The sequence below is a fragment of the Marmota flaviventris genome, chromosome 11, assembly GCF_047511675.1.
Source record: "Marmota flaviventris isolate mMarFla1 chromosome 11, mMarFla1.hap1, whole genome shotgun sequence".
In the NCBI taxonomy this organism is placed as follows: Eukaryota; Metazoa; Chordata; class Mammalia; order Rodentia; family Sciuridae; genus Marmota; species Marmota flaviventris.
In genome coordinates this window covers 88555509-88573365 of record NC_092508.1, presented here as the reverse complement: position 1 = coordinate 88573365, position 17857 = coordinate 88555509, and the positions used below count along the sequence as shown (strand labels likewise).

Genomic DNA, 17857 nt, shown 5'->3' with positions numbered 1-17857 from the left:
GTTTAAAATATGATATTCTAAGTTAGGCATTAAATTGTATGAAGTTATCTATAAATATGAGAGAATGATCACAGAGTTCAAGAATAATATAATTTCCATTTTTGGTTTGGTTAATCATGATACAGCTACCTATTATCCCCAGAAATCACAAACACATAATGACATTCTTAACCATTGACTCTAGAATGGCCTCGAAGTTATTTCAATTAATACAGACAAAATCACTATCAATCTTTTAGAGTAAAAATAGTAGCAAAGTTATTTGCCATTCAAGATTTAAATACTGTATGGAAAATGTAAGAGTCATATTCAGAAGACTCTAAAACTTTAACGCAGATTATTTCACCAGAAATATGAATAAATATGGTATGTAACTTATATAAAATTTCCTAGTTTAAATAGCTCCCCTCTCCCACTGATTTTTTGCAGGGGAGATTTGAAGCTTAATTATTCCTCTTTTTCTTGTTTGTATGGTTCTAATTTTTACTAAAATGCTGATAAGAATAACTCAGGTAAGATAAGTTTAATTAAATTTCTAGGCCTTGATCATTAATTGGATAAAACTCAAAAGCAAATGGTCTCAATAAACATAGTTAAAGAATGTTGATTTTGTATTTGTTTCATATCAAGACAAATACTTAAGTACTTAAGTCATGAGACAGGCTGCAATAATCAAATACTACAGATTTGTAGTTTAAGCTCCATAATTTATAAATAAGTAATTGGAGACACAGGGTAAATTTGTATTATTAAAATAAGTAGTGATTAATAATATGAAAATGTGTTATATAAATTATAAATATTCTACATATAAAAAACCCAAAATCTTTAGTTTCCAAAATATACTCAAGTAAATGAAATAATGACAGAGATCACTTGAGTTTACAAATTGTTCATTAGAATATGCAGAAAATCATATTAGATAATTTTTATCAAGTGGAGTTTTGGATATATTAATTTATTTATAATGATGTTTCAACTTAATAACTATATGAGCAAGACTCTGTTATGGTAATTGTAGGTTTACCCTTTGAGCAAAGAAAATAAAAATGGCCAAGTAATAGCAACATCAGAAACCAAGAAAAAACAGAGAGTGGCATGCTGGTATAATGACACCTAGCATAATCCCTTGTACACTCAAGACACTCTAAAGACTATTTTGATTTGTGTCCCCTTCAATTATGTGATTTAGGTTAAACACCACACAAAGTCAACAGCACTAGGAAAATTAAGTATTTTTCTGAATCTGAAAAAATACATTAGTTCTCAAAATAAATTATATGATATCTTCTAGAGTTTCTGTTTTCTCTGTGCAAAAGTTTTGACCATTTTACAAAAATAGATGTATATTTTTGTAAGCAGATCCACTTACTTTTATTTAATAAAAGACAACACATACTATTATAGGACAGTTTCTGTTCTTGGATATGACTGGCAGTTAAAATTAAGAATATGAGCATGAAAAGAAATGAATCTTTGAAATAATCCAAAGGATTTACTCAATAATACACTTATAATGTCTTTTTGAATATTCTTCCTGTTACTCAATTGGAATATGTCAGGGTATAAATATTGAATGTAAATCCCTTTCTTAATTTGGTCTCTTCCATTTTAGAGTGAATCTTTTATAAAATTCTATTTGTAATATTTTAAATTTTCTCATTTTAAGAATACATATACAAATTACCACCAGCACTATATTCACAGAAACATGTATACTGAGTTTTATGAATGACTTCTAGGAATAATTTGATTGGCATGTACAGTGTTAGCCTTTTTGCTGAATCTAGAACACACAAAAGATGCCACTCACCAAAGATATAAAGGCAAGAAAGGGAGGGACCTTTCCAAAAAGTGACAATAAAGCAGTGTGGGGCCATAGTTCATGAAATACTGACTGCTAATTCAAGATGTATCTTGTAATTATTATACAATAGAGATTGTCCACAGCATTCTTGCAATCTTACTGTCTAAAAATAAAGTATGTGCTTAGGTTACCGAATGAGAAGAGGAAACTAAAATGTATCTAGAATAGATTGAAGCTCATGACTGTTAGGGGAAATCATAGTGGACCACACAAAGATCAGATAGAGAGTGAATCGAGTTTCTGCTTCAGCCACCATGCTAAGAAAAACAATGGAATGGGAAAAGCTGAGGCACTATGGAGACAGTACCAGCAGGACTGGGACTTGGAAAATAATCACAAGTATGGAGTGTTGAAAGGTACTTACTGCTTTAAATCTGAGTGTTCAAAGGAATGAAGATGCTTCTAACAAAAACGCAGCAATGAGGAAGAATTTGTGACTTTAGAGAGAAAATTCAGCAAAGCATTGGAAAAAATGGGTCTAGAGTATGGGGTGGATTTCAGTGATAGATATCATAAGGCATTTACCTGAAGACAATAATTGAAATTTTGTAAATGTTAGAGATTGCTATGGAGATCTCGCAAAAAAAAAAAAAAAAAAAAAATGAGAAGCACCAAAACAAATAAGATAAAAATGTAATAAAGCTTGACCCATATTATGTATTCAGCAAACATTTTTAATTAAAAACAAAGAATAGGAAGAAATTTTTAAAAAGGGCAAAAGTAAGTGAAATAAAAAAATAAGTCTGAATGGTAAGTAGGTAAAGTGGCCAATTTAATGTGAGAACACATAAAAGAAGAAATCTCCAAGGAAAGGATTTGCAGGTCTGTCAAAAATGGCAGTATTAATACTCAAAGGTATCATTTATTAAGCTTATTGCATTCTAGGTACTCTGTACATTTCATTAAATGCTATTTTTATCACTTCTATTTTGTAGATCAATAAAATGAAATAGGGAGTTGGCAAATTATCTAAACTCATGTTGTTACTGAATGGAGAAGGACCACTCAAGACATAAAGTATGAACTGAAAAATCATTCCTGGTGATCTCTGAAATAGCAATTTTCATCCACGGTAGGGGCTGATTGTTAGATTACAAGAAATAAAGGGATAAATGAGATGAAAAAGCATCTAGGTACACAACACAGGTGATTTAATGAGGGGAAGAAGAAAGAAGATAGGTAATAAAATAAAATGGTGTTTTTCACATTATTGAACTAAATATGCTTATGGACAGAAAGAAAAACTAGTGAGGAGCAAGTAATAGAAGACCAAGAAGTAAAAGTGATTAAGGTCCTATAGGCACCAGGAGGTCACAGCACCTTTTTCCTAATAGGTTAGATAGATCTAACCTATTAGGAAAAAGGTGGGGCAGGACTGAAGAGAGAGATCAGTGAATATATGGCCAAAGGTTTAAAACTGCTATTGAAGCCAGGCGAGGTGGTGCACACCTGTAATCCCAGCAACTAGGGAGGCTGAGACAGGAAGATCACAAGTTTGACGCTGGCCTCAGCAATTTGGCCAGACCCACCTGAAAATAAAATAAAAAAGGGTCAGGGATGTTGTATAGTGATGGAATGACCCTAGGTTCCTCAGGATACTGAAAGGGAAAGGAAAAGAAAGAAAAAGGAATAGAGACAGGGAAAGGGAAAGGAAAGGAAAGGAAACTGAGAATAGTCAAAGGAAAATATGCAAGGCTCATAGAAGAAATATACAAAGTACTTAATTGACTTTATGACTTGTGGACAATAGAAAGCTCACCACATCATTACTGTCTGAAATAAATAGAAGTATTCCATAGGGCCGGTTACAGAAAGGAAAAACAAAGCGTTATGTTAAAAAAAAAAAATCTTTCCTATAGTGCTGTACTCAGTAATACATGCCTATAATCCCAGCAATGAGGGAGACTGAAATAGAATGATCGCAAGTTCGAGGCTAGATTCAGCAATTTAGCAAGACTCTCAGCAAAATTGTGAGACCCTTTCTTAAAAAAAAAAAGTTGATTGGGGATGCGCTTCAGTGATAAAGTGCTCAGGAATTCATTTTCCAGTCTACAAATGAAAAAAGGAAAAGAAACATTTCATGTACATTCTAACATAGCAATATAAATATAGCAATTTACATTGTAGTATATTATTGGTTTTAAATATACAGAATATACAGATTGATTTTTAATAAAACTAAATTCAACTTTTCACTTTGTATTTGCTGATGCAATAGCAGGAAAAGATGACAAAATAATCCACACACAGACAAGTATAATGCTTTGCCATTCACAGAAATCTATAGTGGATTTTTATCATACAGTAGGTCACAACAGAGCATGATACCACTGTCAAAGTTAAACTTCCACATGTACCAGTTAGTGTTGTTATATCTGCTTGCTATAGATCTCTTCATCCTTAACCCTTAACCCCACTCTGGGACCTAACTTGAAATTGTATGTTGCTTATTCCAATGGAATCCATAGTGAAACGTGTATGAATTGGCACTAATCTATCACAACTCTCAGACAATCAATCAAAACAGAATATTATAAAAGTGTAGCGCCTTCTTAGGCTTTTTCCTTAGCTATCCTTTTCCTCTACATTAAAAGCAAAGAAAAGAAGACAATAGTTTATTTGGAATAATTCTAGAAATAATACTTGCTATAGAAAATAACATGCTTCTATTAATATTCTTTCCTTTAAACAAATGTTACATATTATGCTATTGTTCTAGTCTTCATTTTTTACTTAACACTGAATTAAAAGGAAATGTTCATGTCACTGCATTATAATGACTTTTATTTTTAAAATGACTGCAAGGTATTATGCCTTATGGATATACCATAACATTTGTACCTACTGCCTTATTTTGACCCATTTAGGTTAAATGCAGCATCTAACTATCAAAAACAATTTGATGGCAAAAATAATATAAAAAGATGGTTAATATTATATGCCAGTAGGGAAATACAAATTTAGACAATAATAAGATACCACTATAGAACTCCTAAAATGGCAAAAATCTCAAACAGGGACAACACTAAAGACAAGCAAGGATCTAGAACCATAGGAGCTTTCAGTCTTTGAAGATGGCAATGCAAAACAGTACAGCCCCTTCAGAGGACAGTTAGTTAAGTGTCTGCAAAAAAAAAAAAAAAAAAAAAAATACACAGACATTTATGATAGCTTTATTCATAATTGCCAGAAAGGAAAAGGCATAGGAGAAAATTAAGTGCATATTATTAAGTAAAAGAAGTAAATTTTAAAAGGTTATTTATTGTGTGATTCCATCCTTATAGCATTCTGGAAAAGGCAAAACTATAGAGTAAAATATAGCTGCCAGGGAGGAAGAAGAATGTAAAGACAGGCAAGAAACAGCATTTTTAGGGCTGTAATACTATTCTGCATATTATAATAGTAAATACATATCCTTATGTATTTTCCAAAATCTGTAAGAGATATAGAGCAAAAACATGGACTTTGGATAATATGATATGTAGATGTAGGTTCTCTGATTATAATAAATATACCACTCTGCTATAGGATACTGATAGTGAGAGAAACTGGGTATGGTGTGGTTGCACAGGTTATACAGGAACACTCTATACTTTCTGCTCACATTTTGCCAAGAACTTAAAGGTGGTATAAAAAATAAACTCTGTGTTTTAGAAAACATTGTTCCAGTTACTTTTCTGTGTAGTACTTCCTGTTTCATGTGGTTATAAGTAATTACATATACATATAATGATTTCTCTTTTTTAACTTAATAATTTTCAGTATGATTTTAGTTTCTACATGCATTTTTTGTAAATCTTTTTGATGCCAATTCCTAGTTTGAGTTTGTACAATGCCTTCTGTAAGTTCCAACTACTGAAAAATTGTAAGGTTTTTTTTGAACCTCACATGAATCTCAAATTTTTTGTGTGTGTTTACTGTGCCAGTTGGAGTCTTTATATGCATTGACTTAAGCATATTAAACACATGACTTAAAGTACTGTAAATTAATTAAATATTTTTGTACATCTTATTTCACAAATGTATATCTACTTCATAAATTCCTGGAGGTAGAATTGCTAGTAAAAAATAAGTACATGGGCTGGGGATGTGGCTCAAGAGGTATCGCGCTCGCTTGCCATGCGTGCGGCCCAGGTTCGATCTTCAGCACCACATACAAAGATGTTGTGTCCGCCGAAAACTAAAAAATAAATATTAAAAACTCTCTCTCTCTCTCTCTTAAAAAAAAGTAAGTACATTTTAGTCACTGATACATATTTCTTACTTTTCATAGAGGTTTACCAATATCCCCTAACCTAAAAGTGTCTGCTTCATCAACTCTCACTGACACAGATGTTTTGCAACTTGTTAATTATCATCTCGCTAATGTTGAGTGAAATGTGAGGCCACTATAGTTTGGAGTTGCATTTTTCTCATTATGGGTCTTATGACTGAATTTTTGTCTTCCAGAAAATTCATATTGAAATCTTATCCCTTATGTGACTGTATTAGAAAAAAGGGGTTTGATCAAGTAATTAGGTCTGTCATGAGATTAGAAATCTTATGCAATAAGAAGAATGGTCTCTGCAAACCAGGAATAGAACCCTAACTATCCATGTGATCTGGTAGAGCCTCCACCTTGGAAATTCCCAGCCTCCTATATGGTCAAAAATAAATGTTTGCTGATTAAGCCACCCAGTTTATGTTAATTTGTTGTAGCAGCCTGAACTAAGCTCATTTTGTCAACCTTTTCCAATTGCAATTATTCTGCTTGTCATATTATATATTATAATGATAATGACTATATTATAATATGTAAAATATATAATATGACAGAATAATTACAATAATTTTTATATATATTATTAAATATATTTTATTTTCATATACATGTCATATGTATTCTTTTCTTTCTTTTTTTTTTCTTCCATGATCTCCACATAATTATTCTAAATTTTTTAGACACACATTTCATTTTCATTTAATCAAGAGTAATTCATTTGGTAATGAGTGTTTTGAGAACTGATTTCCTTAGAGATAGCTTCCCTGGTACGTTTTAGACTTTTGGTTTGAAATCTCATTTTGTCTGAGAGCTTTCATTTCTCTCTTTATGCGTTTACTTGTTCTTATCTACGGTTTCACTGCTTACACTTCAGCCTACCCCGTTATTTCCAGCATTCATGGTTCAGAAATATATCTTATGTTTGTTTTTTTGTAGGAGTCTATCCCAAAACAATATTGGATTTTTATCATATTTGATCTCTACATCAGACAGAGGCTTGCTTGTCTGAATTCCCATGCCTGTGTCCTTCTGTCTCTTTAGGTGCATGACTTCAGTTAGGTAATTTGTCATCAGCAGCAGAGATACTAGACAGACAAACAGACAGATAGATCGATATGAAAATACTGCAGGCACAGCTCAGCATTCTATATTCTGTCTTATTCGTATTTCTCAGAGTAGTAAATCAGCATGTGTCTTCATTTTCTCTTGTAACATGCGGGCATCACTTATATGTGTTTTTAGCAGTAGAGAGAATTTTCAAAGTGTGAATACAAGTCTTAACTTAAATGAATTCCTTTCTTATTTCTTCTGAATGACATTAGAGTAATTCATTATATGAGTACACCATAATTCTTTTAAGTAGTTCCATACTGAAAAGCAATACATTGTTTAATTATTTTTTTACTAAAAACGAAAAAATTCAATGAATAGATTTGTGCATCTATAATTTCATATATTTCTGATTTTACCTATATAAATTTCTAAACTGGGAAGGCAGGGTCAAATTAACATTCCTTCAACCCCTGAGGGGCAATTCTCCCTATACTCTTGACATCACTTTATAATACCAAACATTTTATTTTCTTTTTTAATTTAAAGAATGGCATACTGAGTTGCTTTTACATGAGGGGTAGACTTGAAACTCTCTCCCCTGACTCCTCATTTATGATATAACTGCTATTTATAGGTCTGGGACATGAGAGACCAGATGTGGTAGAGTACACTTCTTGGTCAGATAGTTCCTTTGAGATTAGAAGACTTTTGATGTTAATAATTGTATTGTATTTTAATTTAACTCTCATGCTCTTTTTTATACTAACATAAAACTTACTAATGTGCTTGTATTTGAACACTAATTAAGAGATGGCAACTTATGTATAAAAGAAAAGCCATTCTAACTAATAAATGTAAATTTATTACTTTAGAAACTTTTAAATGTCCAAGCTAGCATTTACGACATCTTTGAAAATAAACCTGAACTCTGGATTGAAAATCTTGATGATTGTTTTAAAGTTTGGCAAAATTATGATTTATTATATCTAAACTACAGATTAATTGGAAGCAAATGGATTGGTAAAAGTAATACTTTTTACATTTCTCTTTTAAAATGAAATATCAGTTGTACTTTAATTGTGCTTTATTTACATTAAATTTTGGTTTACTTGAAAATTCCTTGATAAATCTTATTAATAACATTATTAAAGTGCAATATAAGTCATAAGTCAACACATGCAAGTATCTCTAAGAATCCAGTTTTTCAAAGATAGCTAGTCATCCTTATCATACTTCAGTTTAATCTTTGAGTCATATTCAGAGGAATTTGTATAATTTCACTTCAAAATATCAATAAATATTATACAATGCAGAAGCATTCAAATTATCTATTGTTTTCTTAATATTCTTGTTTATTATGTTTTCTCTGAATATTTTCTATGTATAGAAAGTTCAAACAAGTTCTTAATGACATTATAGTTGTTTAAGTATACATTGCTATGAAGTTCTTTCTCCATTAGATTTTTTTTTTAATTGACACAATATAATTGTACATTATTTATGGGATATGATGTGATATTTCAATATATGTAAGCAATGAATAAAGATCAGATTAGAGTAATTGACATATCATTTATCTCTCATATTTATCATTTTTGTTTGTTTTTGGAACACTTAACAGCTCTTTTGAAACATACAGTTGGTTGCCAACTATAGTTACCCTACTGTGCCACAGAACATTAGAAGTTATTCCTTTGGGCCAACTGTACCTCTGTAACTGCTACCTATCTTCTCTCCATCCCCGCATCATCCCTGTCTTCTGATAATCATTATTTCTGAAGTTTTCTAAGCATTCTTTCTCCATAGAAAAATTTCATCCTGATTTTAAGGTTTACATCTAAATTTGCCAAACTTTTGTATCATATCCAATTAATTTTTAAAATTTCCATGCCAATTTATATTTGTTTTAACATAGTTTTGCCAGTTTCTTATTCATACTTATATATTGAAGACTATTCTTTGTTTTATTTTAACATTAGACTAATTAGACAAAGAACAGAAGTCATATGGAAGAAAATATATGCTTTGAATTATGTTAATCTGAGTCAAATAACTGTCTCTTTGGAAAAAAGAATTAGTCTATAGAAAATTATTTAGGCAATCAATATTTTATTAATCTAACAATACTTATCTATTTATTTTAACTAATATATATTCAAAAGGATAATTTCTATACTGAAAATCACATTTAAACCTAGTATTCTCCAAATAAAATGTTTATGTAAGAATTGAAGATAGAAACATCTTTGAAAAACTATTTTTGGAAGAATAACCCATTTGGACACATAATTCTCTCACTAGAAATGGGCTACAGGATTATTTTTCATGTATATCTATTCTAGTTTACATATTCTTCTTTATTTTTTATTTAAATTCTTCAGTGTAACCAAGAAGTGTTTTTAGGAAATAAATGTGATGCTTTTTTGTATCTTTAAATTCATCAGCCACTGGATTCAATGGCACATGCCTGTAATTCCAGTAGCTCTGGATGCTGAGGCAGGAGGATCAAGAGTTCAAAGTCAGCCTCAGCAATGGTGAGGTGCTAAGCAACTCAGTGAGACCTTGTTCCTAAATAAAATACAAAATAGGGCTGGGGATGTGGCTCAGTGGTTGAGTGCCCCTGAGTTCAATTCCTGGCACCAAAAAAAGAAAAAAAAGTTAAAAAAGTTCACATTAGTAATGTGGTTTTTATAGTATTTGCTTACTCATGATTTTTACTCTCTACCAATTAGTTGGTATACAGAACCAAAGGAATCACTAAGAGCTCGTGATTAAGCAATTCACATTAAAGAGATGTTCCAGAGATGAACCAAGAATACGTCCTGAAATCTATGAAAAATTCTTTGCAGTTCTTGCATTCTGTTTGTTCTCTAAACTTCATCTCTAGCCTATGAAATTTGAGACTCTGAATCCAAATGGGCTGGTTTCAAATTTCAATTGTGGTCAATGTGGTGGTGCATGACTGTAATCCCTGAGGCAGGAGGATCATGAGTTCAAAGACACCTTCATCAAAAGTTAGGTGCTAAGCAACTCAGTGAGACCCTGTCTCTAAATAAAATTCAAAATAGGGCTTGAAATGTGGCTCAGTGTTTGAGTGCCCCTGAGTTGAATTACTGATACCCCCATCCTCACCCCCATTTTTTTTTCTATTGTGCCATGCCAGTTTTGTGAACTGGGGCATATTTAAAGCTCTTTGTCTCCTGAGTTCATGGAGAGAATACTCATAGAACTCTGCAGACCAATAATACTTCTCAATAGAAGATGGCTATTACTTTTGTTACATATAGAATGTGAGCATACCTACTAGGAATACAACAATGCTCTTTGCAAAATTGAGATACAGATTGCTGGCGAGCAGAAAGGGTTCTTCATTCAGGGAGTGCAACAGAAGGCGAAAGCAACATTCTGCTCACCTGTACTCTGACAGGAGAACTTGGTTTTGTGATCACACAAGCGTATCGTGCCATTGCATCCTTTTTCATCACTACCATCTTCACAATCTTTTTCTCCATCACAGCGCCACAGATCAGGAATGCAATTTCCATCAGGATGGCACTGGAAGTGATTCCCATTACAGCCAGCAGGAGAACGAATCTCTTGATTTGAAATGAAGGAGAAGAGGCAAGACCAAAGAAAAATTATTTTAAGATATTTTTTCCACATTTTTTTTCCTTCAGGCATCATTATGGTAGACAGAATCTATATTTTATTTAGTTTATAAAAATAATACTCTCTAGCATTTTCAAAATCTTTTCAAAGCATTAAAAATTGGAGAAAAGCATATTTCTTATCTCCCATAGAATTCTGAAAAATACTACATAAATCAAAAGAGAGAAAGTAAGATAATACATAAATATTTTGTTGTGGTTCTAATTAGTTTTATAAGAGTGAGATCGATGAAGAGCTCTTCTCTAAGGCACATAAAATCTCAGATTATTCTCCTAATGATAAGACTTTGGTTGTTTTTTTGTTTGTTTTGTTTTTGACATTTCTTAGGTAACTATTGTCAAATTCCTAAAAGGTAAAAACCAAAAAAAAAAAAAAAAATAAGTACACTCTAACAAAATCTTAGAAGAATAACATGTAGAAATTTGAAAAAAGAAATAAAGAAACAAACAAAAAAACCCAAACAATAAATACAACTCCTTGGAATGTAAGACTTCAATTCTAGAATCAGAATGGATACTAAAACACAAGAATGTAATGAGACATTATACATTCCAACTTGATTATCTATTACTATTTCTTGAAATACAATAGACAACACTATTGTCGAAAACCTGGTGTCTTATTAGATAAATTCTGCAGGTAAGCATAAAAGAAATATAAATTGTTGTGCTACATATATGTCTTATATACAATAACTGAATCATATAATATATTAAAGTTTGTAATACATATTATCATGAGATATATTAAATATTTCCAAATACTCTAATAAAATAAAGATACCGATATACATTTATATTCTATACAAAAGTCATTGTAATACACTAATTGTACATTTTATTCAGCTATACCCAGCAACTCCCCCCAACATGAACAATTAACCAATGTACCTATATGAAAAATTTGAGGTAGGTTCACATAAGTTATTCATTGTTTAATGTGCTGGTTGGTAGAGACCTAGAGTAATGATTTAAGATTAGTCTCACTTAAATTCAAAGCTAATTAGAACACTGATCTAACCAAAGCAGCTTCATCATCTTTTAAGTTCTTTGTTTATTCTACTGGCAAATGGACAGCTTTTCAGTGTTCTTGTGAAAACTGAATCAAATATTTGTAAATAATTGTTTTAACTACAACATTTTGCTGAGTGATGGTGCATGCATGCCTATGATCCCAGTGACAGGATGCTAAGGCAGAACAATGACCAGGATTGAAAATTTAGGAAGATCCTGTCAAAAATTATATTTTAGAAAAGGTCTGGGGATGTAGCTTAGTGATAGGGGACTTGCCTAGTATGTGTACGGCCTGAGGTTCCATCTCTAGCACTGTAAACCAAACAGAAACCTACAAAAAAATATGTTGGTATTATTTTCTGTTAATATAAAGACCTCAGTTCTGGATGAAAATTTTTCTTTAAAGACTTTCAACTGTAATCTTTCAGGTTATAATAAAAATGAACAAGACAATCTTGACTCTGTTTCCCAAGAATTCCTAGAGCAGTAATACTTGAATAATAATCAAGAATAATCAAGAAAATTCATCCTTACTGAAGCAAAGAAGATGCTCTGTTGGTAAAAATATAGGAGCTTCAATTCACACACACACAAAAAAATCCATATGATGAAACAACCACTATTAAGTAGTTATACAATATGAGACCTACTTAACAATATATAGGGAGAACTGATGTCTGGCTAGCTTTGAAGCACCTTCCAAAAACAAAAACTTTCTATATTTCCTAGTCTTCCAAATAATTTTGGATATATCACTTGGATATATTATTGTCATGATTATTCAAAATACTTAATGTGCATACAGGCAATAAATAAAGATGGTAGAGTCTGTGTACAAATGGAAAATATATGTGCACTATGACACAGCAATTTCTCATCACATTTAATTAGTATTGCAGAGTATTATGCAGAAATTGGGTTAACTACTATAGCAGTAAAGAATTAGTGTGGGAATGTTTTCACAAATATGATATTTTGGTTTTTAAACTTAAAAATGTATTCATCTTCAGCATTCAGGAAGGAGAGAGAAAATGAATCAAATAGTCTTCAAGGCCAATTGGCTTTTTAGGAAGTTCTGTGGTGAGGAGGCTGAGCTCCTGGAAGTAGTGGAATAACCTTTGCTTTTCTCCTACTACTTGTCTTAAAAATAGAATAAAAAAAAATCTTGGCTTAGTTGAAATTTATATCCTATGGCAAGAATTCATCCAATAACATACATAAGCTGTATTTCAGGCAATTGTCACTCAGTGATTCCAAATATTTAATAAGGAATGAAAAATATAATCTATTGATTTTTATATATTCCCTAAACTAAGGGTTGAAGTCTGGCAGCTCACATTCTGAACCTGTCCCTTACTATGTTTAACTGGGCAAACAAACTATTGGCCTTTCAAAAATTCAATACTTTATTATATAAAAGTCTAGATTCTCCAGTAGCTTAAAAATAAGGACAAATTTTGCGAAGGCACCCTTGCAAGGTATTAACTACTACTAGCTTTATATAGGAGCAAACTGAATTTTATTAGCCATTCCCAATTATAAGAGACAATATATACCCTTTTTCCGCTTAAATTGAACATTATATCATTTTTCAAAATCTTTTTTGTTTTTTAAATGAAACTATTTATTTCTACTGTTTTTTTTTTTTTAAATTTTTTACCTCATGGACATTTTTCATTAGTTGGCTGGGTTTGTGGAATGGTATCTTTTGTTTTTGAATTTTGCTTCTAGAAAGCCATTTAAAAATGTTTCATTTCCTCTTGCCTCAATATAAATACTAATTTTCTTATCTTACACAAATTGATTTTTCTTTTTATGATCCTTTTCATGGAGATTTGTGAATAATTCTGAAACAAATCATGCTATTTTAGAGTGACTTCTTAGATCTTAGAACCAAATTTATTGACTGTTTTTGATGATATGAATTTGTTTGAACCAAACTCTAACTCAGATATATTTATGAATCTTTAACATGTATTTGTAAGATCCTCCTCTTATAACCTTCCGTCTTTCAAGGGAAAGAAAGAAAGAAAGAAAGAAAGAAAGAAAGAAAGAAAGAAAGAAAGAAGTGAGTGAGGGAGGGAGGAAGGAAGGAAGGAAGGAAGGAGAAAGAAAGAAAAAAAGAAATCATTAAAACAGTAATAAGTAAGGACGTTTTGAGAAGAAATAGCACATTTACTTTAAAATTTACCTAATTTAGGAAATGATTTATTAACTTCAATAAAGTTAAATAATATATATCAAATTTCTATAACATATTTCTATCACTCTCCATATCTTTTTATTTCTTCAGGGCTCTGTTGCTTCAAAAGAACAATAAAAATGGAAGGAATTCCATGTTTAACCTATTATTGAAAGAACAAAGTTTTGACTCTTTCAAACATAGTTTTCTGTGTTGCCAAAGTCTAGTTATTTTAGATCAGCTTACCATTAACTCAATGACAAAAAATGTGAACTTCTCAAGAGAAAAATGACATAAAACTTTATAAACATGGACAAATCAATCTGATTCAGAAAGAGATTTGAAGGAGTTAAGTTGCTGGTTGCTGCTTCTAGAGAAAAAGTGGCTTTGGGATGTGCTTTTCCAGAAAGAAATAGAAAAATAGGGCCTGTTTGCTTTTGTAAGCCAAAATATTTTGATAAGCTTCCTAGAAAACAAAGAAGCTTATAGCCATTATCAATAAGGCACAATATGATATGTTTTAATGGGATAAGCCCTAACTTCTCATTTTGTACATTTTAAGATTAAAGAGCAGAAATACAGGTGTTTATAGCAGATTTAGCACTACAGCAAGTTATCTACAACCCTTGTCTTTTAGTTCAATGTTATTGACAGCTGAGAGTTAGTTGCAATCAGAAAAATCAAAGCAGACTTTCTGGAGGGAGAGAGAATGCTGCTATTGTCTGCTTTTTAAAAGTTCATTTGCATTTTTCTTGCTTTGTTTCCTAACATTTGATTTATCTATTTATGTTTCATAAATGAACCCACTCTTTCATTTTCTTATTCTAAATAAATATTTACTTTAAAAACTTGAATGCAAATGTGACATTTCTCTAGGGATTTCCTTTTCTTCTTTCTATTAGGGTATTCATGTCCAGATCCCTTAGAGGCAGGTAAAACATCTGTTAAGGACCACCACAAACAATCAGGTGGCAATAAGTTAAGAACAAGAATACAGCCTGGTGAAGGAAACTTGGTGAGTAATTCTTACCACCCAAATCTAAGCAAAGAAACTCTCCATACATTTGCTTGCACATGTGCTACTAATGTATAAATTCTGTTCTTGGTTATTTGTTCTCCCCAAGCTCAAAGAGTGAAATATGATATATCAAGAACTATGTAATGTTTTGAACAACCAACAATAAAAAATTAAAAAAAAAAAAAAAAACTTTCTCCAAAAAGAATAAAACTGTGTAGGGTTGTTTTCTAAAATTGGATCTTTCATTAAATTCAGAAATTTCATGAGTAGTAGTAGCACAAGATTCATGAAATAGAAATCATATGTGATGCTTTGGGTTGATACCTATTCTTTCTCCTGTAGAGTCTATTCAAAGCTCTGCTTGATTTTCAAGGTAAACTCCAAAAAGAATGCCAATGCCTCACATGTTTGTGAATATTTATCTTCTGTTCTATGTGTCTCACTTGGAACAAAATAGACCACTCATCTGCTCCTTTTGATTTTGATTAAAAATAAACAAGAAAATCTTATTGAGACTATCTCATTTCATAGTAGCAGATACTATTAATCAATTTTCCAGGAGTCATACAGTTGATAAGTAGCAGACATGTGATTTGAAACCACACAATTAATCTCAGAAACTGTTCTCTTTATCATTATATCATCATTAACTTCTTGAAAGAGTTTTGTCATGTAGAGGCTCATGAATAAAAATATAATGATCTCATTTAATAATCAATATGACTATGGATTTAATTTTTACATGTAAATTGCTATTGTTCAAGCATGGTATTGACACCAAAATAGATTTGTAGACCAATGGTACAGAGTAGAGGACATGGAGACAAACCCACATAATGACGGTTATCTCATATTAGACAAGGGTGCTAAAAACATATATTGGAGAAAAGATAGCCTCTTCAACAGCAGGACTAAAACTGGAAATCCATATGCAACAAAATGAAATTAAACCCCTATCACTCACCATGCACAAAACTGAACTCAAAGTGGACCAAGGACATAGGAATTAAACCAGAGTCACTGCATCTATTAGAAGAAAAAGTAGGCCCAAATCTCCTTCATGTTGGATTAGGCCCTGGCTTCCTTAATAATACTCCTATAGTGGAAGAATTAAAATCAAGGTTCAATAAATGGAATGGATTCAAACTAAAAATTTCTTCTCGGTGAAAGAAACAATCAGTGAGATGAGTAGAGAGCCTACAGAATGGGAACAAATTTTTACCACACACACATCATATAGAGCACTAATCTCTAGGATATACAAAGAACTAAAAAATCAGAACACCAAAAAACAAATGATCCAATCAATAAATGGGCTAAGGTACTGAACAGACTCTTCTCAGAAGATGATATACAATCAATCAACAAATATATGAAAAAAATGTTCAACATCTCTAGCAGTTAGAGAAATTCAAATCAAAACTACTCTAAGATTTCATCTCACTCGAGTCAGAATGGCAACTAAGAATACAAACAACAATAAGTGTTTGTGAGAATATGGGGAAAGGGCACACTCATACATTGCTGGTGGGTCTGCAAGATGGTGCAGCCAATATGGAAAGCAGTATGGAGATTCCTTGGGAAATTGGGAATGGAACCACCATTTGAACCATCTATCCCACTCCTTGGTCGATATCCAAAGGATTTAAAAACAGCATACTACAGGGACAAAGCCACATCAATGTTTATAGCAGCACAATTCGCAATAGCCAAACTGTGAAACCAACCTAGACATCATTCAGTAGAGGAATAGATAAAGAAACTGTGGTATATATACACAATGGAATACTACTCAGTATTAAAAGAGAATAAAATCATGGCATTTGCAGGTAAATGGGTGAAGTTGGAGAATATAATGCTAAGTGAAGTAAGCCAATCCCAAAAAAAAACAAATGCAGAATGTTTTCTCTGATATAAGGAGGCTGATTTATAATAGGTTGGGAGGGGAAAGCATGGGAGGAATGGAGGATCTCTAGATAAGGCAAAGGAGAGGCAGGGAGAGGGAGGGGGTATGGAGGTAGAAAAGGGAGTGCAATGAGATGGACATCATCAAGTACATGAAGACAGGAATGGTGTGACTCTGTGTTATGTACAACCAGAGATAGAAAAAAATTTTGCTCTCTGTGTGTAATATGAATTGAAATGCATTCTACTGTCATAAATAACAAATTAGAATAAATATAAAAATTAAATAAAATAAATAAATAATTACTGTTGTTCAGCCTATTTCTTTTCTAATAAAATTTAACATTTATTTCATTTTGTTGTAAGGTAATAGTATTTTTTTTTCATTAAAAGATCAATAAATTGCAAGTTCTATGAGGTCATCTACTCTTCTCAAGTTTGTTCCTTCAATTGATTGTCAGGATATTTGGATGATGACATCCATGATCTAGTCAGTGGTTGAGAACTACAAAATTAATTTTATTATCTTTAAAATCAGAATACAGGCCTAAATTATTCATTCTATTTGTTCTTTCAATATATACTTATTGTTACCTGCCAGGCGTTTTTCCAGGCACTAGCATTAAGCAAAGGTCAAGGTAGAGACATTACTGGTCTCACAAATCTTACATGACAGCAGAAGAAGAATGAAGGTGTTTAATAAATAACTACTTAACAAATAAAAGCTGAAGAGGCACCACTGGTTATACTGTGGTAATAGGCAAGTGAAACATCTCCTTATCTCAAAGCAGAAACCATTTAATTTTGGCTGTAGTTATGTATCCATTATGAATTAGGAGCTGGATATCCTCATCACAGTCATTCAAGTTCCTAAGTTGATTGATGGATG

The 17857-nt window shown here is 31.8% G+C and overlaps 1 protein-coding gene across 1 annotated transcript in view; it reads right to left on the bottom strand.

Moving 5' to 3' along the window:
• The window catches only part of Lrp1b (LDL receptor related protein 1B), a 1514976-nt gene that overhangs the window by 673584 nt on the left and 823535 nt on the right, over window positions 1–17857 (bottom strand). The window contains exon 21 of the mRNA XM_071619306.1: window positions 10595–10777. Coding sequence (XP_071475407.1) covers window positions 10595–10777 — 183 coding nt within the window. The remainder of the gene's footprint in view (window positions 1–10594; window positions 10778–17857) is intronic.